The following is a 22909-nucleotide window of genomic DNA, read 5'->3' as shown; positions in this document are numbered from 1 at the left end:
GTATTCATCATATTCTCTTCATGTCTTATTAAGCTCCAGTGTTGCTTGTTTTTACGTTAGAGCATTTGTCCAATCAGAATTCATATAGCTTGTTGCCAGCGCTGTGTGGATTCTGCCGGATAGACAGTTGATAGACAGTTGCGATAGCCAATCAGATCACGAGTTGTTGACCGTATCCCATCTCGGTAGCCTTATGCTAAACGTGACTGTGATTGGATTTTCACGTGTCACTCCCAAGTGAGAATCCAATCACAAGTTGTAATTTGCGAAAAGCAGGAAGGGGCACCGGAGCCATACCCGGACAACAGAGAAATCATCGGTTCTCACTTTAACTCAAAAAGAAAAAGTTCAAATATTGTATTTATTTATTTTTCCATATTTAATATGTCCTTTAGAATTATTTTAATTTTGACAGTACCACGTAAAGTATGTTTTAAATGCTGATGCGCGTTCATTGATTTTTAAGTGTGCCTTTAACATAGCCTGTTTTGTACACTGTTTTGGTGATTGAATGCCCAGTCGTGCACAAGTGTGTTTTTGTATAGCATGTGGTGACATAAATGATGGTATTTTGAGGGGTATTTATTAAAGTTAGCCTAAGTAGGACATCACTGAAGGCCTAGGTGGGAAACGCACAGCCCGTCACTGCTTCTTAATGTGGAAAGACGATGACTTTTGATTTCATGTTAGCATTTAAGCTCACAAGCTGGTGCCAGTCAATCTGTATGTTTATCAAAGTGCAGTTATCACTGAAGGCCTAGGTGGGAAACGCACAGCCCGTCACTGCTTCTTAATGTGGAAAGACGATGACTTTTGATTTCATGTTAGCATTTAAGCTTACAAGCTGGTGCCAGTCAATCTGTATGTTTATCAAAGTGCAGTTATCAAACAAGGTTTTTAGATCATTTTAATATAAAACGGTAATACTAACTGTCAGGAGTTTTATCGCGGTTGTCATTATTACAGTTTATTGTTACCTTCAAGGCTTGAACAATATTTTGCAACTTGTCAAGTTTAAAAGGAAAACAAAGAGACCTTCATCTTGCGAAGGCGGGACTTGTTGTCATGGCACCAAGCTAAGCAGGTGGCGGTCTCCTGCCTCTCCAGGGATTCCTCCACCTCTTTTGCAGTGAGGAACATCTCAATGTTGACAAGATCCTGAAAAAGGAGGGTAGATATATCCAACAGCTTTTGACGAAGTCGCTTTGTGCTCTCGTGAACGATGCTATAATTGAGCCAGGCGGAGTCACCTCGATGCCGCTCTGTCTGGCCAGCTTGACGGCGGTGTTGTAGTAGCCGCAGCGAAGCAGGTGCTCTACCATCATGCGGTCCATGCGCTTCTTCTTCCACAAGTTGACCGAGGCCGGCTGGTCGCTGCTGTGCTCCTTCAGGTGCTCGATGCGCCGCTTGCACAGCTTGGCGCTCTCGTCCTCTGCTTGGATGGACTCAGCAGCCTGTGGGTGACGCACAGCGAAAAGACCCGTTAAAAAACATGTGAAAAAAATTGTGAAAACAATGTGTAGGTGGGATCGTAACACCGTGTACGGAGGTGATACACCCGCATGTAAGGATGTATATTGTTAAGAGTTTATTGATACGATACCCTATCAATATTCCTTATTAATGCCGGTTTTACCCGTACTCTTATCGGTACTAAATGTAATTTGTGGAAATAAAGATGTGAAAAAATACATTTTAATTAGCATTCATATTAGCACAAGAGGTTGAACCCATAGACATCTTATAAGTAGACGCAGCATCGAGCGCTACTGCCTACTGGCACTGACGAGACGCGGAACCGCCATCTTGGAGTGGTGATCCGCTCCACTTAGTGCAATTCATTTGGCAGGAGCAATAAACTGTCAGCGCATTCATCTTACCTCACTGAATACCACTGATTTTCATGTGCTTTTTTGTCATACGTGTAGCTATGATAAAGCACACATGTTTTATTATTCATAGTTTGCTTAACAGTAATAAGATTATTCTTATATGCTATAAGTGAGCAGACGTCCGATATCAAAACTGGGAATATAATCCCACAGAAGAGGGAAAAACGGTCAGCTATTTTTAAGTTCAAGAAACAATATGATTAGGTTATATATACATGCGTGTATCCTACATAAACAATGTATGAATACATTAGATGTCTATATATCTTAGGGACCTATAGACTGTATCTGTTTCTGCAGCAGCAGAGTTTATTCTGTCTTGACACTTTGTATTGATATTTTGTATTACATTCTTCCCTTAAATGATAATGTTTACAGTGATTGTTTTATATGTATTTTTATGTATGTCGCTTTGGATAAAAGCATCTGCCAAATACTTAAACATAAACATATAAACACCTGAAAGTCTTTATATCAGCTAAAACCACCAATCTGTTTCACTGGATTCAGAATAGAACCAAATTCTGTCTTACCCAACAATGTTAGTATGTGAATATTGTTACTTAAAGACTTGGTTACATTAACCCCATTACATTCCTTTTTCATGATATATCATATAAATCAATTAGCATGTCGTGTGTGTGCATTTTATAACAATAGGAATTGGTATTTGTGTTTATGTTGCACACAAACTTATTTGAGAGACAGACCGGAAGCCATATTGACTGTTAACAGCTACCAGTGTGTGTGTGTGTGTAGTGTGTATTTAATGAATAAAAAACACTCAGTGAGCAAATGTAATGCTCGATCGTTCAGTTTGTAGTCAAGAGACAGAACAAACTGAAACACATTTAGGCCAGATGTATTTTAATGACACACAAACACGGCGTAATGGAGTGACGTCAGACAGCGGCCAGGGATCGGTCAGTCACAGCGGATGCTATCTTGCTTCTAAGCAACTTTACGGATTATCATATTAGCTCAATTTTTCACTTTTTTGAGTGGATTAATATTGGCCTGTGGATGAATGGATCGCTAGGACGACGGTTGATTCAAACGCGGTCGGGACTTGTCGTTAGCAAAGTGTGTTGACTTCAAACTGACAAAGCCTGCTTGACTTTGAGGAAGAAATAATGTTGTGTTACCAACTTTTGTGTGGTGTTGCTTCCTTATTTGTCATCATTCCAAGCTAATTTTATTGTGTAGCAATGGCAGCTGAACTGAATGTGACAGCGTATCATAATAACGTCAGTCAGCTGGATAAAAAGTTAGTCCAGAATCTTAACCTACTCAGTGGCCTAGTGGTTAGAGTGTCCGCCCTGAGATCGGTAGGTTGGGAGTTCAAACCCCAGCCGAGTCATACCAAAGACTATAAAAATGGCAGCCATTACCTCCCTGCTTGGCACTCAGCATCAAGGGTTGGAATTGGGGGTTAAATCACCAAAAATGATTCCTAGGCACGGCCACCGCTGCTCACTGCTCCCCTCACCTCCCAGGGGGTGATCAATGGTGATGGGTCAAATGCAGAGAATAATTTCGCCACACCTAGTGTGTGTGTGTGACAATCATTGGTACTTTTAACTTTACGGTCCCACCTAATTTGGAACCGGTACCCAAAAATATCAGTACTTGGTATACATCCTTACTTGCATGAGCATAGGACGATGATAAAAGGTATTATGGAAGTAATAAAATCAAATGTTACTCGTAAACATATTTTTACTTAGCCACATTGCTAAGTACATCCGCAATAACAAACATTGTTAAAAATAATTGTATTAGCCACCAAGCTGGTTAAATTATTTTTCTAAGACAAGACATTTGTTCAGGTGAACCCAGTATGTGTGTCACCTTTCGTTTCAGGGCGCTGAGTTTCTCCACCACGCCGTCCAGCAGGGACACCACTGAGTCCACCACTGGGAAGCTGCTGAGCGTCTTTTCCAGCTCGGCGACCACCATGGTCACGTGACTCGTCTCCCTGTCGATGTTCTTCTGGGCCGCTCGGAAGCGTTTGTTCAGAGTCTCGTAGGGCACCTGCAACACGACAACCAGCAGGGAGGAGATGGAGGTTTATCAGTGTGGTACCGCAAGAGGGAGACAAATATAAGCTTCATTTCCAAGTACCTGAACTTTTTAAACACATTCATTTCACCCGCTGACTCTAATGCATCACAATTAACCACTGGCGCTCATGTTTGGTAATACAAACAAAAATTAAGACCATGAGCTGTTCTTATCTAGGTTTTTACATTTATTCTTACTTGAGGAAAACTGAAACCAAGTAAGCTTTGGAAAATGTGTGATATCTTTTCGGAAGAATGATGATAATATTATGGATTAATTCATCAATAGTAATGTATTAGAGATTAGTCAAATAGTAATGTAGGAAACATGTGAGATAACATTAAGGACGCCGTTTTAATTTTTCATGGCTTCAGGAACTAAGACCAGATCCTGTCAACGAGCCAACTCCTAGTTCAAAGCAAAAAATAAAGATTTTTCCATTGTTTGGAAAATCATATTATTAGTACAGTATTCTCATTTTTTAAAAGCAAAATATTAAAGTCTATGAAAAATATCACTAAACAACCAATATTCCCTCTGAAGAACTAGCATCGTCTGCAACGGACATTATTTTTTGGCCGTTTTTGTTAGAGTTACAAATATACATTTTTAGGTTTGAAGACCAAAAAAGATGAGTTTGGATCTTAAAGGGGAGCGATTATCAAAAAAACTTTTTTTACCTATTGGCACCTATTTGTGTGTATTTGGGATTTGCACAAGTCCCCGATATTTGAAATTAAACCATGGAGGCAAACAATCTTGCTTTCATTCATACTCTCTCCAAACGAGCTGTTTGGAATTTGCCCCAATTATGACATTTTTACAAAGTGTGATATCAGCAGATATCTCACAAAGTGCTTTGCACGAGTCCATTGTAGCCCAAAGTTGTAATCAATAAGATCCTTCTTTTTATCTACCCTCTTGTTGTGGGGCAGACTGGCTCGTACATGCACATGCATCCTCCACTGTTGCCATTGCTTATACAAATCAGCGTATTGTTCAAACGTAATCAGTTAGTAGACTCCATATGGAAGTGCTAACAACTACAACAAAGATGGCGGGGAGAAGTGGAGGCACGTAAATAAGACCATCTACAAACGGCGCATCCTAAAGAGAAAGTCAGAAAAGCAGCTTGAAGATGGCCTGTAAAACATAATCTATGCAACATTTTGACCAACAAACCACCGTTACAAGGAAATGTTTTAAATGTAGAAAAAAAGGGGGGGAACTGAATTTTTTATTTGTCTATCGTTCACAATCATAATGAGACAAGAACACACATTGTTGCCTTTAAAGTCCTTTCGAACTACTTCACAACCCTCAATGTATACATATATATAATGTAGTAACAGACACGTTCATACCAATTTGTAATATGCATTTTGATCATTTTAATCATTACCGGAACTTATTTCCTCGAGGCATTTATTTCAGTGCCCACAGCAACGTACTTCCTACTTCCAGAAACAAACACGTGTGCGTTGTAGTGATGGCAGACTTGGTAACAGACAACGAAGATGGCTATTTTTTGACAAATGAGGATTCACATCCTTATTTTTTCCCCCTGAACATACGGATTATAGAAGCAAGCGCGAAGAGAGGGTGAAACTGAGCAGACGGAAGTCGAGAGAGTCAGGACCGGCGTGACTTGGTCACTTTGTATCGTGGCGCTCGGAGCTAAGCTATGCAGACATGAATGGAGGGCATAAACAAAATCAACTGGGAAAAAAACCTCCACACATAAATGTCCATCACTATAATATTGATTGTGATACATGTAGCATGTCATGCTTGTTATTATAACTACATACACTGTCGAGCTAGCTGTGTACAAACAAAACTTGAAAAGTCGACTAATACTTTACAGTTACTGTAATATGATTGTTCATGTTTTTCAGTCAGTACAGATTGGTGTCCTATCGCATTGTGTTGTGCATTACAAACTCAAAAACCATTCAGCTGCTGACGCAGAAGCTAGTTTACGCCTAATTCTGTAGCATGCTGTCGCAAGGCGATGTGTTACTACGCTAGAAAAACAGTACCTCAGTGTTCGCTATTACAATAACAATGTCGCTACAGCTTGGTTATTATACAGGTTACAGAACATCAATGAAGTATTGTTGGTAGTTTGTGGATGCATTTTTTGAGGGTGATCTAGAGGCAGAATGGATTGCTCCCAGTAACTGCAGCCATCCATCCATTTTCTACCGATTGTCCCTCTTGACGTTGCGGGGGGCTGGAGTCCATACCAGCTGCATAGAAAATTACAAATTAGAATGCAATTTTTTTTTTAAACGTGTTCTTGTCTTCTAAAAAAAGTCCAGTTCCCCTTTAAGACTAGTAAATTAGCCAGTAATGTGGGAAACATGTAAGATAACATTAACAATATTTTTTGGACTAAAAGTCGCAGTTTTTTTCATAGTTTGGCCGGGCTCCAGTGCGATTTATATATGTTGTTTTCCTTCTTTATTATGCATTTTCAGCAGGTGCGACTTATACTCCGGTGCGACTTATACTCCGAAAAATAATTTGGGAACTAAGACCTGATCCTTTCAAGGAGCCAGCTCCCAGTTCAGGCAGCAACTATTGATTTTCCACTGTATGGAAAATCACAGTATTTTCCTTTTTTACATCCAACTATAAAAGTCTATAAAAAATAACAAAACAACCAATATATCCTCCTAAGAACTAGTGTCATCTGCCACGGACATGTCATTTGTCTCTTTTTTGTTACTGCGGATCATTCACAACGTTGGTTATTAAGAACATACCGTATATTACCAAATAACCGCCCATGTCCTAATAGCCGCCCGGGGTCTGAACCCATTTTGTGAATTAACCGCCTCTTCCTAATAACCGCCTATGTCCAAATAGCCGCCCATGGGCTGTTATTGGCATAATTTAGATTAAAATCATATTGATTTCATTAAGCCCAATGTATAAGCTAAAAGGAAAAGCAAAGGTCCAGTAATTCTGGTAATTACGGTAACAGCAGACGCGTGGAGTCCAGAGAGTTACATGACAATCAAAGGCTTAACGAAATCTGTGCCGTGATGGCTTACGTTACATGGGGATTCTGGGTAATCAACATATTGCAATGGGTCACCGCATATAGCGTAACACACACTCAACGACAACAACAAACCCACAAGGAAAAGTTTCAACATGGCAAGCAACAGTAGCAGTGAGTTGAATGAACAGGATACCGGTACACCACAACTGATGGACGGGAATACTTTAAGGGGGAAGAAGAACAGAAAGTTTGACTTAAAGTTCAAGCTAGCGGTTGTGAAGTATGCGGAGCAGAATTCTGGTTTGGCAGCGACCAGGCAGTTTAACGTTGACCCAAAACGTGTACGAGAATGGAAACAAAAAAAGGGAGAACTACTATCTCAGTCGGCAATCGATGGAAAACGGGCTCGCTTATCTGGTGGAGGTAGGAAGAAAGTGAGCGACGAGCTTGATGTATGTTTACAATAGCTTTTACATTTTAAGTTTTTTGTACGAAAAAAAAATACTGGACAGTAACCATTGTAACTAAATAATGGCCTGGTGCAGGCTTGTGCAAAAATAAATAAAAGCCTTGTGCATATAACCGCCTGCTTCTTTTAAACCTGTCTCCAAAATCGATTTAGTGAAATAAACGCCCGGGCCACTATTTGCTAATATACGTACTCATCATCCGTTTATGCAATCAAAGTTGCTCAAATTTGATGACCTTGTTAAATATAATACATTAATAATCTTATATAAAGCATTTAACAAATTATTGCCGCCTAATCTACAACGTTTTTTTTATAAGACGAGTGCAGGCTCATAACTTGAGAGGCTTTGGATATTTCTTATTCCCGAGAGCTCAAACCACTCGTAAACGTTTTTGTGTGTCTGTATGCGGAGTAAAACTATGGAACAAACTGGACTTACAACACAAGCAATGCCAAACTATTAATCCATTTAAACTATTTTACAAACATGGAGTCTGGTTCAAATATAGAGATGAGGGTCTTTAATTTGACCTGCCGTTGTACTCTGTCTCAAAGTGTTAACATGTGCTCAATGTTTCCTTAACATTATTGCTATGTTGTCTATTACCATTATTGCTATGTTGTCTATTACCATTGTTGGTATATTCATTATTCCTACATTGTTGATACAAAATGATTGTTACAGTGTAATAATTATTGTTACCTGTGGGAATGCCACTATGATAAAACATCTGTATTATAATCCTTGAACAAAGAGTGAAACTCATGTGAATAATCACTGAATGGAGAACTGGGGGTGGGATTAAATAAATTATCTTCTTCCCACTCCCTTTCAGGCAAAACTGGACAATCATGCATTACATACTATACATTACCTTATGCACTATATTAATTTATATTATTGTGTGTTGTCAACTTTGTACTTTTGTATGTCATTGCTTGAAATAAATAAAATGAAAAAAAAAAGACAAATTAAATGATATGAACACTTTATTGTTGAACACCAAAAAAGATGAGGGTGGATCTTAACATATATTGTATAGTAGATCAAATAATCATGACTATCAAATTAAATCTGTTAAGTGAATGTTGTCTATCTGTGTAGGCTACTTGTCCAGGGTGTACCCCGCCTTACGCCCAAATGCAGCTGAGATAGGCTCCACCCCGAAATGGACAAGCAGTAAGCGGTTCAACTTTGTTGAACACCAAAAAAGATGAGGGTGGATCTTAACATGTATAGTAGATCAAATAATCATGACTATCAAATTAAATCTGTTAAGTGAGTGTTGTCTGTGTTGGCCCTGCGATGAGGTGGCGACTTGTCCAGGGTGTACCCCGCCTTCCGCCCAAATGCAGCTGAGATAGCATAGCTCGGTTGGTAGAGTGGCCGTGCCAGCAACTTGAGGGTTCCAGGTTCGATTCCCGCTTCCGCTATCCTAGTCACTGCCGTTGTGTCCTTGGGCAAGACACTTTACCCACCAGCTCCCAGTGCCACCCACACTGGTTTAAATGTAACTTAGACATTGGGTTACACTATGTAAAGCGCTTTGAGTCAATAGAGAAAAGCGCTATATAAATATAATTCGCTTCGCTAGGCTTCCAGCACCCCGCCCCACCCCGAAATGGACAAAAGATAGAAAATGGATGGAAAAATATATGCGCATTCATCGAACCCTTCTGTTTTTGGTAACACTTTAGTATGGGGAACATATTCTAAGTAACAAAGACTTAATTTAGAGTTTTTTGGACACTAGGGGAACATATTCTAAGTAACAAAGACTTAATTTAGAGTTATTTGGTTAGGGGGTTAGGGTTATAATAAGGCCATACCGAATAAGGCATTAATAAGTACTTAATAATGACTAGTTAAGAGCCAAAATGTTACTAATTTGCATGTTAATAAGCAACTAATTAATGGTGAATATGTTCCCCATACTAAAGTGTTACCATGTTTTTTTAACTGGTGCACAAAATGAACCGTGCATGAACATCACCTTGTTCAAAGAACAAAACCAACACAGTGCATAAACTCACAACTAATTACACACCTGCAAATCAGTCTGACTTCTGCTGTTGCCGGTAGCCGTATTACACCGATAGGGAAAAGTTTTTATTTACACGATGAGTCGGGTGTGTCTTGACCTCCGCCGAACCCCTGAGCCCGACTCACCGAACCCCTAGGGTTCGATCGAACCCAGGTTAAGAACCACTGCCATAAGGCCTGTGTTTAGACTGAATATTAATCAGCATGTATTGACACCATCCATCAATCCATCCATTTTCTACCGCTTGTCCCTTTCAGGGTGGTGGGTGGTGCTGGAGCTTATCTCAGCTGCATTCAGGCGGAAGGCGGTGTAAACCCTGGACAAGTCGCCACCTCACACAGTTAAAATCAAGATTTTTTTCAAGTTGATGAGCAACAGTATTTTGTTGCAATGCAGCCTCGCAGTTGTGACGTCATCTTCACTGAAAACATGCAATCTGCAGATGTGGACCCCCCACCCCCACCCCATTTTGGTGCCAGTTCTAACCGTGCAGATTTAAAATGGATCCCATCCTCCTCCTCATCATCATCCTTTCTTGGCTGCAGCATATACAAAGCCAAGACCCTTTTAAACACACACCTTAAAGCCAGACTTTTTAACATGTGGGTATTGTGTTGCTACTCACGAAGAGAGAAGCTCCAGACAAGGGGAAAAAAAGGGGTTAGAAGGGAAAGCGATCCGTGCTGGTTCGTCTATCGGCGGCGGTGTCGCAGCTCGTTATTGTGGGCGAAGGCGGCGAGGCTGCACTCTCATTTTCTCTCGCAGGCCATTTTGTGATGCACAAGAAGACTGGCTGCTGTACCCCCGCAACACAACTCCCCTGCACCCGCACGCATGTATGCTCGGCTAAGCTATTCTCGCATGTCACTTCGCTGACGTCGCCGAGGGGGGAGGGTGATCGGCCGGTGTTCTGGTTCGGTCATCCTTGCAGCAGATTTGTCAAAAAACGATCACAGCGTGACGCCAAAAAGCCAATCAATGATCAACGCAGCTCCCGACCGTCGACAAATAAAGCAACGATCGGCCCGAGTATGCGATGTTAAAACCGACGTGTCGTTTCTTTAAACACAATATAATAAAGCCGTCAACCCTCATCGCGTATCAACCGGGACACATCAACGAGGAATAGTCCACAGGTTGTCCGAGTAAATGGCAACATGTGTGGGGAAGGACGAGCATGTTAATGAACGTGGACAGTTAAGCTAGGTGGGCTAGCGTTAGCATCCGCTGTCAGGATCCATTTTACAGACAATAACACTTTCCGCCGCCACGTCGCACGTTTCGCCCCGACGCCGAAAAACGACGACCCGCCACTTCGTGTCAGTTGCGGCCGGTGTTTACCTTCAAGGTGGGGTATTCTTGGACTTTGAGAGCCATGGATAGTTGAGATGCTGTCTCCTGCACCGCCATCTTGGTTTGGTGGGGTTTTAAAAAAAGGAGTTGTTTGTGTTTTTTTTCTCTTTTTTTCTGTCATGTCAGCATGGCCTCGCTGCTCACTACCGCCCCCTGCTGGTATGGTGTCAGCATCGACCTGAAAAACAAAAAAAGTGGTACACATAACTGTGGACCAGTGTTTTCCACACTGTGCCGTGAGATACAGTCTGGTGTGCCGTGGGAGATTATCTAATTTCACCTATTTGGTTAAAAAATATTTTGCAAACCAGTAATTATAATCCGCAAATAATGTGCCGTTGTTGATTGTCTGTGCTGTCTGGAGATCGGCAGACTTACCACGTTATACTCTTCCATATCAGTAGGTGGCAGCCGGTAGCTAATTGCTTTGTAGATGTCGGAAACAGCGGGAGGCAGTGTGCAGGTAAAAAGGTGTCTAAAGCTTAAACCAAAAATAAACAAAAGGTGAGTGCCGCTAAGAAAAGGCATTGAAGCGTAGGGAAGGCTATGCAGAACGAAACTAAAACTCAACTGGCGACAAAGTAAACAAAAACAGAATGCTGGACGACAGCAAAGACTGTGGCGCAAAGACAGCGTCCACAAAGTACATCCGAACATGACATGACAATGTCCCCACAAAGAAGGATAAAAACAACTGAAATATTCTTGATTGCTAAAACAAAGCAGGTGTGGGGAATAGCGGTCAAGGAAGACATGAAACTGCTACAGGAAAATACCAATTAAAGAGGAAAAGCCACCAAAATAGGAGTGCAAGACAAGAACTAAAACACTACACACAGGAAAACAGCAAAAAAACTCCAAATAAGTCACGGTGTGATGTGACAGGTGGTGACAGTACACCTACTTTGAGACAAGAGCTATAGTGATGCATGCTTGGTTATGGTTTAAAGTTCTATCCAACAATTGCGACAATGACTTTTAATTTTCAATATCGGCTGCTGAGTTACATTTTTTAATGATTTCTACTGGTGGTGTGCCTCCGCATTCAAGACACACCAGACTCATCGTGCAAATAAAAACGTATCCCTATCGGCGTATTATGGATACCCCCAAACAATGTTCCCTCTAATTTTCCATCTGATTTGCAGGTGTGTAATTTGTCGTGAGTTCAGGCACTGTGTTGGTTTTGTTCTTTGAACAAGGTGATGTTCATGCACGATTCATTTTGTGCACCAGTAAAAAAAACATAACTTTATCTTGAATTTGAAAAAAATATACCGTATTTTTCGGACTATAAGTCGCAGTTTTTTTCATGGTTTGGCCGGGGGTGCGACTTATACTCAGGAGCGACTTATGTGTGAAATTATTAACACATTACTGTAAAATATCAAATAATATTATTTAGCTCATTCACGTAAGAGACTAGACGTATAAGATTTCATGGGATTTAGCGATTAGGAGTGACAGATTGTTTGGTAAACGTATAGCATGTTCTATATGTTATAGTTATTTGAATGACTCTTACCATAATATGTTACGTTAACATACCAGGCACGTACAAACCCCGGCCGAGTCATACCAAAGACTATAAAAATGGGACCCATTACCTCCCTGCTTGGCACTCAGAATCAAGGGTTGGAATTGGGGGTTAAATCACCAAAAATGATTCCCCGGCGCGGCACCGCTGCTGCCCACTGCTCCCCTCACATACCAGGGGGTGGAACAAGGGTATAGGTCAAATGCAGAGGACAAATTTCACCACACCTAGTGTGTGTGTGTGACAATCATTGGTACTTTAACTTAAATACATTTCCCCAAAAAATGTGACTTATACCCCAGTGCGACTTATATATGTATGTTTCCTTCTTTATTATGCATTTTCGGCCGGTGCGACTTATACTCCGAAAAATACGGTATATATATTTTTTTCTCACTAAAGAAGGGTTCGGTGAATGCGCATATGAAACTGGTGGGGTTCGGTACCTCCAACAAGGTTAAGAACCACTGACTTAGAAGCAGAGGTGGGTAGAGTAGCCAGAAATTGTACTCAAGTAAGAGTACTGTTACTTTGGAGATTTATTACTCAAGTAAAAGTAAGGAGTAGTCACCCAAATATTTACTTGAGTAAAAGTAAAAAGTATGTTGTGAAAAAATGATGACGGCATCAAATAATGCACAAAAACTTAAAAATAGCAATGAGCAAATTCAGAGCCAGGAATATCTCTTAAGCAACTAAAACAATAATATATATTAAATAATAATACATTAACATAAAAATAATTCAGGCAAATTGAGCCACAATAACTTAACAGCACCATAGGCTCAGTAGGCAGAGATTACAAAGGAAAATAACAAGTTAGCCTTTACGCAAACCATAAACTGATAGGTGTGGGCTGCATCTGGGAACACACTGTGTACTTCTGATTGGTGTTTGTATGCATGCGTGAGTGTGTGTGCGACTGTGCGTGTGAGTGTGTGTGTCTCTGTCTGTCTATAAGGCTGCAGTGCGTTAATAAATGTCCCCACACAATGTACATTTGACAGTGATTCATAGCAGGGAAGCTAACATCAGCCTACGATGACAGCCAAAATATCTACTAACGTTACTTACCGCGATGTGCTTCCTCAAATTTGACGTTGAGTTCATGTAAGCTTAAGCTTGTTAATCATGTGACCGCCTGGCTCTGTTTGATTGGTGAAACGGAGTCAAACGTCACCAGTGACTGTATTTGGTGAAATGCAGGCATGCATAGATCCTACTTTGAAGGTCTGTCTGACAAACCAAAACAAACAAAGCGTGCATTAACAGATCGATAAAAATCAGTAGCGAGTAGCGAGCTGAATGTAGATAAATGGAGCAGAGTAAAAGTAGCGTTTCTCCTCTATGAATATACTCAAGTAAAAGTAAAAGTATGTTGCAATAAAACTACTTTTAAGAAGTACAATTTATCCCAAAAGTTACTCAAGTACAAACCCCGTTTCCATATGAGTTGGGAAATTGTGTTAGATGTAAATATAAACGGAATACAATGATTTGCAAATCATTTTCAACCCATATTCAGTTGAATATGCCACAAAGACAAGATATTTGATGTACAAACTGATACATGATGCCAGCAACATGTGACAAAGAAGTTGGGAAAGGTGGCAATAAATACTGATAAAGTTGAGGAATGCTCATCAAAAACTTATTTGGAACATCCCACAGGTGAACAGGCAAATTGGGAACAGGTGGGTGCCATGATTGGGTATAAAAGTAGAATCCATGAAATGCTCAGTCATTCACAAACAAGGATGGGGCGAGGGTCACCACTTTGTCAACAAATGCGTGAGCAAATTGTTGAACAGTTTAAGAAAAACCTTTCTCAACCAGCTATTGCAAGGAATTTAGGGAGAGTTCACCATCTACGGTCCGTAATATCATCAAAGGGTTCAGAGACTCTGGAGAAATCACTGCACGTAAGCAGCTAAGCCCGTCACCTTCGATCCCTCAGGCTGTACTGAATCAACAAGCGACATCAGTGTGTAAAGGATATCACCACATGGGCTCAGGAACACTTCAGAAACCCACTGTCAGTAACTACAGTTGGTCGCTACATCTGTAAGTGCAAGTTAAAACCCTCCTATGCAAGGCGAAAACCGTTTATCAACAACACCCAGAAACGCTGTCTGCTTCGCTGGGCCTGAGCTCATCTAAGATGGACTGATACAAAGTGGAAAATTGTTCTGTGTCCTCCAGACCAAAGAGGAAAAGAACCATCCAGATTGTTATAGGCGCAAAGTTGAAAAGCCAGCATCTGTGATGGTATGGGGGTGTATTAGTGCCCAATGCATGGGTAACTTACACATCTGTGAAGGCGCCATTAATGCTGAATGGTACATACAGGTTTTGGAGCAACATATGTTGCCATCCAAGCAACGTTACCATGGACGCCCCTGCTTATTTCAGCAAGACAATGCCAAGCCACGTGTTACATCAACGTGGCTTCATAGTAAAAGAGTGCGGGTACGAGACTGGCCTGCCTGTAGTCCAGACCTGTCTCCCATTGAAAATGTGTGGCGCATTATGAAGCCTAAAATACCACAACGGAGGCCCCCGGACTGTTGAACAACTTAAGCTGTACATCAAGCAAGAATTGGAAATAATTCCACCTGAGAAGCTTAAAAAATGTGTCTCCTCAGTTCCCAAACGTTTACTGAGTGTTGTTAAAAGGAATGGCCATGTAACACAGTGGTGAACATGCCCTTTCCCAACTACTTTGGCATGTTTTGCAGCCATGAAATTCTAAGTTAATTATTATTTGCAGAAAAAAAATAAAGTTTATGAGTTTGAACATCAAATATATTGTCTTTGTAGTGCATTCAATTGAATATGGGTTGGAAAGGATTTGCAAATCATTGAATTCCGTTTATATTTACATCCAACACAATTTCCCAACTCATATGGAAACGGGGTTTGTACTTACATTACATTAAAGTACCAGTAGAGTGGAAAACAAGTTGCCTCTATATTGAAGCTATTATCATACAGTATACATCTGATTTATGACAACAAAAGACTTCACAGATGAATGCGCACTGGGGTGCGCCCGAGCCGTGACAAACACAAGTGTGATAAGATTGATACTTTTCATTTCTCGTCTATGTTCATATTCACAAATCTGTGTTTTTCGAGTTGTGTTTATAGTATCCGTACCAGTGGTCTATTGGTAAAGGCATTGGCAATATGATATTATTTAGTATCAGACTGATACCCAAAAACTTGCAATGTCCTCTAACCCTAATGTTTGTCTACCCAAGGCTTCAGCAGTTGAGAAGGCAGCCTACAAATGCTGTGCTCGCAGCTGCACCCGCCTCGTATCGTCCTGTGCCGCATGTTGCTATTGGCTGCAGTCCAGTGTGGCACCGATGTGATTGTGGTGGAATAACGCCCCGCTCTGCAACAAAGTGGGGATTTCGCAGAGGGACAGGAAGGTGATGCAAAGTTTGTAATGTATTATTTGGCCCGAGTGCTTCCTGCAGATGTGTGTGTTTTGCTGAGTGTGTATCACTGAATGATGACGATGATGCCGTCAATATTTCATGTTGAGCATGCTGCTCGGCAGCCCCAGGCACAGCTTGAAGACCTAATTCAAAGACTTTGGCATCAGATACGCATTATTAAGAAAACATAATATATCAGTATGTATAAAAAATGTCTGCCCTCATTAAAAAAAAAACTGTTTGGCTACACAATGGAACATACTTCTTACATTTCTTAAAAAACCTTTACCTTTTAAAACAGCCTACCAGGGGAGTTCTGTGTTAAAATGGTAATTGCTACCCACTTCTTAGATCTATAAACATACAGTTGTGGTCAAAAGTTTACATACACTTGTAAAGAACATAATGTCATGGCTGTCTTGAGTTTCCAATCATTTCTACAACTCTTATTTTTTTGTGACAGAGTGATTGGAGCACATACTTGTTGGTCACAAAAAACATTCATGAAGTTTGGTTCTTTTATGAATTTATTATGAGGCTACTGAAAATGTGAGCAAATGTGCTGGGTCAAAAGTATACATACAGTAATTTTAATATTTGCTTACATGTCCCTTGGCAAGTTTCACTGCAATAAGGCGCTTTTGGTAGCCATCCACAAGCTTCTGCTTGAATTTTTGACCACAAAATTGGTGCAGTTCAGCTAAATGTGTTGGTTTTCTGACATGGACTTGTTTCTTTAGCATTGTCCACACATTTAAGTCAGGACTTTGGGAAGGCCATTCTAAAACCTTAATTCTAGCCTGACTTAGCCATTCCTTTACTACTTTTGACGTGTGTTTGGGGTCATTGTCCTGTTGGAACATCCAACTGTGCCCAAGACCCAACCTCCGGGCTGATGATTTTAGGTTGTCCTAAGGACGTTGGAGGTAATCCTCCTTTTTCATTGTCCCATTTACTCTCTGTAAAGCACCAGTTCCATTGGCAGCAAAACAGGCCCAGAGCATAATACTACCAGCACCATGCTTGACGGTAGGTTTGGTGTTCCTGGGATCAAAGGCCTCACCTTTTCTCATCCAAACATGTTGCTGGGTATTGTGGCCAAACAGCTAAATTTTTGTTTCATCTGACCACAGAACTTTCCTCCAGAAGGTCTTATCTTTGTCCATGTGATGTCAGATGAAACAAAAATGTACATGGGAAAACATGACACCAAGCGAACAGGCCAAAGTTTGCACTCGGATTCCTTGTTGTTGGAAGAGAAATGTGAAATGAAGGACGAGTGGAAGGAAGGTAAATCACATCAAAAAATCTCTATTTACTTTGTTACACGCTGGAAAAGTAGTCAGTGACACTCTATTTGCCTCAACCCGAGTGAACTGAATACTAATGCTAACAGGCAAATGCTAAAACTGATGCGTTTGTTATTGTCATGAGATAAACACTGACATTTATTATTTATATATTGTTATTTACAGCAGAAATGGACAATAAAGAATCGTCTGACCCTCATAAATCCATCATTTACTGAGAAGACGACTTTCTGACTGACACTCTGGACAAAAGCCTGACTGTTTGTATAAAACACTGTTTTTAAATTTCATATAATTTCGTATATTATTGAATTACTTTGTATTTTGTTTACTTACACTTTAGTAAAGAAATATGACCTAATATTGTATTTTTATTCAGTGTAGAAATATAGTAAACTACACCTCCATACGTTCTTTGCCTAATTTGACTGATGGCGGGAGCTGCCATGCAAGGCGCAAACCAGCAGCCATCAGGAGCAAGGGGTGAAGTGTCTTGCCCAAGGACACAACGGACGTGACTAGGATGGTAGAAGGTGGGGATTGAACCCTAGTAACCAGCAACCCTCCGATTGCTGGCACGGCCACTCTACCAACTTCGCCACGCCGTCCCCCTAAAGCTAATGTATTGTTCTTCATGGAAAGGCAACAAGGCAACCACTTATTACTCTCGGGGTTCCCTAGCCGCTAAGGCAAATCATATTGTCTAAAAATGCATTTTCTCATCGATAACATGACATCATCGCGCCAAGTGCGTGCTCTTTCAGTCAATTAATGCGCATATATACAGCCCGGCCCCTGGCCAAGAATGTTTTAATTGTAATTTTGAAGAATTTATCTGAATGTGCATATAGTTCAAAATTGTTAGAAATGTTAAATGTTTAAATATTAACTGTCCGTTTACTGTACTGTGCCAACTGTACTACTATATGAGTACGTATTTTCTCTTGTTTCATTGAAAATAAAACAGCAAAGTCCATTTGGCTGTCATCTGTTTTAATTATGAGACACAATTGTGTCAAAGTCATGATTTTTTTTGTTCATGCTTGAAATAAGAAATTCATACTTTAAAAAAGTAGTTTTATACTTGTGAGTGTTGTTGACACAGCTTTGCAACAGTTGATGTTCTAGTTTCAAGCATGTTTTACTCAATATAGGTCATAAAATCTCAGCAGCAAGCTGTAATATCTTACTGAGATCATTTAGGACCAAAACACTTAAAACAAGTAAAACACTCTAACATAAAATCTGTTCAGTGAGAAGAATTATCTTATCAGACAGAAAATAAGCAAATATCACCCTTATTTGAGATATTCAATCTTACTTAGATTTCAGATTTTGCAGTGCATAAAGATGCAACCCCCACGTGACAACTTTCTGAAATAAATGAAAAATGTACTTTTTTAAATTTTTTGAGATGGACAAGCTGGCGCTCTAAGCAATCCATGTCCACGTCGTTTAGGCCTTGACATTAATAAATACATACGCTTGGATTGATGGATACTGACAAGAAGCTGCAGCTGCTACGAAGGAGAGAGCACATAGTGGTGAGAAATGAGATTTGAGTCTGTTAAAGGAGGCTGGCAGACACTGCAGCCACTAATAGCCATGTGACCCTGGCACAGAATGGACTGACTTAAAGGAGCTTGATGAGAGCGATCAGGAAAACGGAGCAGTGAAAATGTAAAGAATCAAACTGGAATTCAGATAGAAAACTACATTGTGAAATTTCTTATGGGACCAATTAGTGTAGCAGGACAATTTCATTCATCTCTCGTTACAGCTGCCTGCTTCTGCATGTCAGCAACGGTGACCACGCATGAAATCACTTGGGCCGCACGCCACTGTGACATTATGTGTCATAGGGCATGAGCACCCATGCGTCTTTACGGCAAGGCCGCATCGCTGAGAATGTTACTGTCAGCTGCTTGGTGATGCCGGTGCTCAGGAGCCGCTATGGATCGAGAGACGGCAAAGGGGGAATACAGTGAAAGAGACGCACGAGAGGAAAGGGGGGAGGGGCGCTTAAAAGGTGAGGCTGGAGGAAAAATGACTGCAGTGGGCAAAGCACACACAGAGAGGGTAAGATGTGAAGTACAGATGCAGTGCACATTAATAAACGCTTCTATAAATGTGCTATTACTGTTAAATACAGGAGGAAAAGACGGCACAGACAACAGGGGAGTAGTATTTAGCTTTATGTTTACTTATATGCATACACATACACATATATATATATGTCATGTCTGTGTGATCATGTTTTGTTTTAGTCATGTTCGGTTTTGTTTTTGGACTCTTTGTGCACTTTTGTTTGTTTTGTCACCTTAGCAACCCATTAGTTTTCACCTGTCATGTCACGCACCCGTTTTCACTGATCATGTCACTGCTATTTAAGCCTGTCTGTTTCTGTTGTTCGTCCTGGTGACATTATCTATCCTATCTTACCCCTGACATTCTGGATTTGCTCTGTGCTGACTTATTTCATGCTTATATTCCATGCCATAGTCTTCATGCTTTTCACGTCACAGTAAGTGTAGTTTTCTTGTCCATAGTTTCTGTCTAAGTGTTTTTTGTTTCTTAGCCCAAGTTTATCTCCGCCTTTGTGCGCGCCTTTTGTTTGCACCTTTTTTTTTGTAGTTTAGAGTTAAAAATAAATCATGTACTCACATTCACGCCAACTTTCCTTTGCATTCCGGGAAAACAAACTCCAAAGTCCACGTTTTGACAATATATAAATATAAATATATATATATATATATATATATATATATATATATATATATATATACTGTATATACTCCAATTCCATTGTTTATTTATATTATTATTTGTTATTTATATATATATATATATATATATATATATATATATATATATAAATAACAAATAATATAAATAAATATATTTATACTGTATATATATATATATATATATATATATAAAAATAACAAATAATTATATAAATAAACAAGTGAATTGGAGTGTGACGAATCCAAAGAGTGTGTGTGTGTGAGACTATGTGTGGAGATTAGCTGTAGAGTGTTACCGGAGTGTTGAGCGAGAGGCAAGTCCAAAAGGGGCAGGGCAGGCTCGTAGATCCGTGATACAAGCAGGTAGTCGGGGGCTATTGCGAGGCGTAAGGTGGTCCGTGTCCAAGCGGGAGGTCGAGATCCGAGAGGCAGTCAGGAAAGCAGGGGGCAATGCGGGGGAGACGAGACGCACAGCTCGTATCGCGGGAACGTGGCGAAGGCTGCTGGATCGACAAGAAAACACGAGACAATCAACACGGAGGGGAGAGAAACACAGAGAGAGAGTTTGCATAGAGCTAGACTGGTTTGGCTTAGTGTACAGGACAGGTCGCTACATTCTGGCGCGGGATAGCAGGTTGTGCAGGCTTATGAAGGCGGTCCTCTGATCAGCACCAGGTGCACGGATTGCTGGTGATTGATTGCAGCCGCTTGCTGCAGCAGGACTGACACGCGCCTGGCGCGCTCCTGGAAGTGCGCTCTTGAAGGTGAGTGCGCATTGGCATGCGCCCGGGCCGTGACATTACCTCTACCTAGAGCAGTGTTTTTAAACCTCTTTTAAGCCAAGGCACATTTTTTTCATTGAAAAAGTGCGGAGCACACCACCAGTAGAAATCATTAAAAAATGTAACTCAGCAGCCGATATTGACAATTAAAAGTCATTGTCGCAATTGTTGGATAGGACTTTAAACCATAACCAAGCATGCATCACTATAGCTCTTGTCTCAAAGTAGGTGTACTGTCACCACCTGTCACATCACGCCGTGACTTATTTTGAGTGTTTTGCTGTTTTTCTGTGTGTAGTGTTTTAGTTCTTGTCTTGCGCTCCTATTTTGGTGGCTTTTCCTCTTTAGTTGGTATTTTCCTGTAGCAGTTTCATGTCTTCCTTGACCGCTATTCCCCACACCTGCTTTGTTTTAGCAATCAAGAATATTTCAGTTGTTTTTATCCTTCTTTGTGGGGACATTGTCATGTCATGTTTGGATGTACTTTGTGGACGCTGTCTTTGCGCCACAGTAAGTCTTTGCTGTCGTCCAGCATTCTGTTTTTGTTTACTTTGTAGCCAGTTGAGTTTTAGTTTCGTTCTGCATAGCCTTCCCTACGCTTCAATGCCTTTTCTTAGCGGCACTCACCTTTTGTTTATTTTTGGTTTAAGCATTAGACACCTTTTTACCTGCACACTGTCTCCCGCTGTTTCCGACATCTACAAAGCAATTAGCTACCGGCTGCCACCTACTGATATGGAAGAGTATAACGTGGTAAGTCTGCCGATCTCCAGACAGCACAGACACTCAACAACGGCACATTATTTGCGGATTATAATTACTGGTTTGCAAAAAATATTTTTTACCCAAATAGGTGAAATTAGATAATCTCCCACGGGACACCAGACTGTATCTCACGGTGCCGCGGCACAGTGGTTGAAAAACACTGTCCTAGAGGTTGTGGAATCGTTGCCATTGGTTTGTCTTTCAGTCAGCCAGTTAGTTCGTTAGAAAAATAACTCAAAAAGTTATGGGCAGATTGTCAAGAAACTCTCAGGAAATGTCCAAAATTGGATATGAAAACCACTGATTTGGGCCTGGTCCAAATGATTTCTACTACGCTACCTTAAGTTTACGACCGGGTGTGTGTGTATGGATGACTGACAAGAGTGTTCACGCCGTTTCTTGCATTCTAATATCGATAACTCAAAAAGTTACAGGTGGATGTTAATCGAACTTTCCGAAAATGTCCGAAATGGGACATTACATTTGGTCTGGGAACGCCTCAGTGTCTCCCGGTTGGGAATGAAGGAGATGGCTGGAAACTCAGAACTCTGGGATACCCGACTGAGACTGCTGCCCCGGGACCTGGACCCAGGCAAGCGGAAGAAAATGGATGGATATCAGCATGTAGCATATCCCAACAGGGCCATAATCTAAAACATGGGGTACCCAATGTAAAAGTTCAGCCACACTTTCACCCAATAGAGGCCTGAGAGGCGTCAGATTGGTGCAATATTGACATCCTGTAAATATTCATCTTTAAACTTGGTGAGAGATTTAGCGCTCACATTTAGATTTAGATTAAGATTTAGGTTTAGAGTTAACATTTAAGTGTAGATTCAAAATTTAGGTTTAGATTCAACATTTAACGCTTACATTTAGATTTTAAGATTTATATTTAACATTTAGGTTTGGACTCAAAATGTAGGTTTAGATTCAACATTTAGCGCTCACATTCAAGTTTAGATTTAACATTTAGGTCTAGATGTAGCATTTAGCGCTCACATTTATATTTAACATTTCCATTTAGATTTAAGATTTAGGTTTGGATTCAACATTTAGCTCTCAGATTTAGATTTAAGATTTGTATTTAACACTTAGGTTTATATTCAAGATTTAGGTTTAGATTCAACATTTAGCGCTCATATTAAAATTTAAATTTAACATTTAGGTCTAGATTTAACATTTAGCACTCACATTAATATTTGACATTTCCATTCAGGGCATTCCTCACTGTGTTGACAAATGGTCTAAAGCGAAAGGGCGTCATGTGACCAGAAACAACATGAGCGTAGCACAACATGTTCGAATGAAATGTCAGATGCAATCTACTATACATGTGTTCAGTACAATCATACCTATATTTATCTACAGTTACTACATAGTTGAGTGTTTGTCACGGCCTGGGCATTCGTGTGTGCTGTGCTGGGCGCACCTTCGGGGGTGCGCCAGGCGCGTGTCAGTCCGGCTGCATCAAGCAGCTGCA

The 22909-nt window shown here is 40.5% G+C and overlaps 1 protein-coding gene across 2 annotated transcripts in view; it reads right to left on the bottom strand.

Annotated features, from left to right (window-relative positions):
* The window catches only part of maea (macrophage erythroblast attacher, E3 ubiquitin ligase), a 117403-nt gene that overhangs the window by 12176 nt on the left and 82318 nt on the right, over positions 1–22909 (bottom strand). Inside the window, exons 1-5 of one of the 2 annotated variants that reach the window (XM_061976649.2) lie at positions 20176–20362; positions 10828–11017; positions 3744–3926; positions 1251–1454; positions 1036–1158 (exon numbers count right to left, since the gene is read on the bottom strand). In XM_061976649.2, coding sequence (XP_061832633.1) covers positions 1036–1158; positions 1251–1454; positions 3744–3926; positions 10828–10896 — 579 coding nt within the window. In that variant the 5' untranslated portion in view covers positions 10897–11017; positions 20176–20362. Of the gene's footprint in view, positions 1–1035; positions 1159–1250; positions 1455–3743; positions 3927–10827; positions 11018–20175; positions 20363–22909 lie in introns of those variants that run through there. The other variant, XM_061976647.2, reaches the window with a different exon arrangement.

Source organism: Nerophis lumbriciformis, linkage group LG16 (assembly GCF_033978685.3).
Source record: "Nerophis lumbriciformis linkage group LG16, RoL_Nlum_v2.1, whole genome shotgun sequence".
NCBI classification, from domain to species: Eukaryota; Metazoa; Chordata; class Actinopteri; order Syngnathiformes; family Syngnathidae; genus Nerophis; species Nerophis lumbriciformis.
This window is presented reverse-complemented; position numbering and strand designations above follow the sequence as displayed.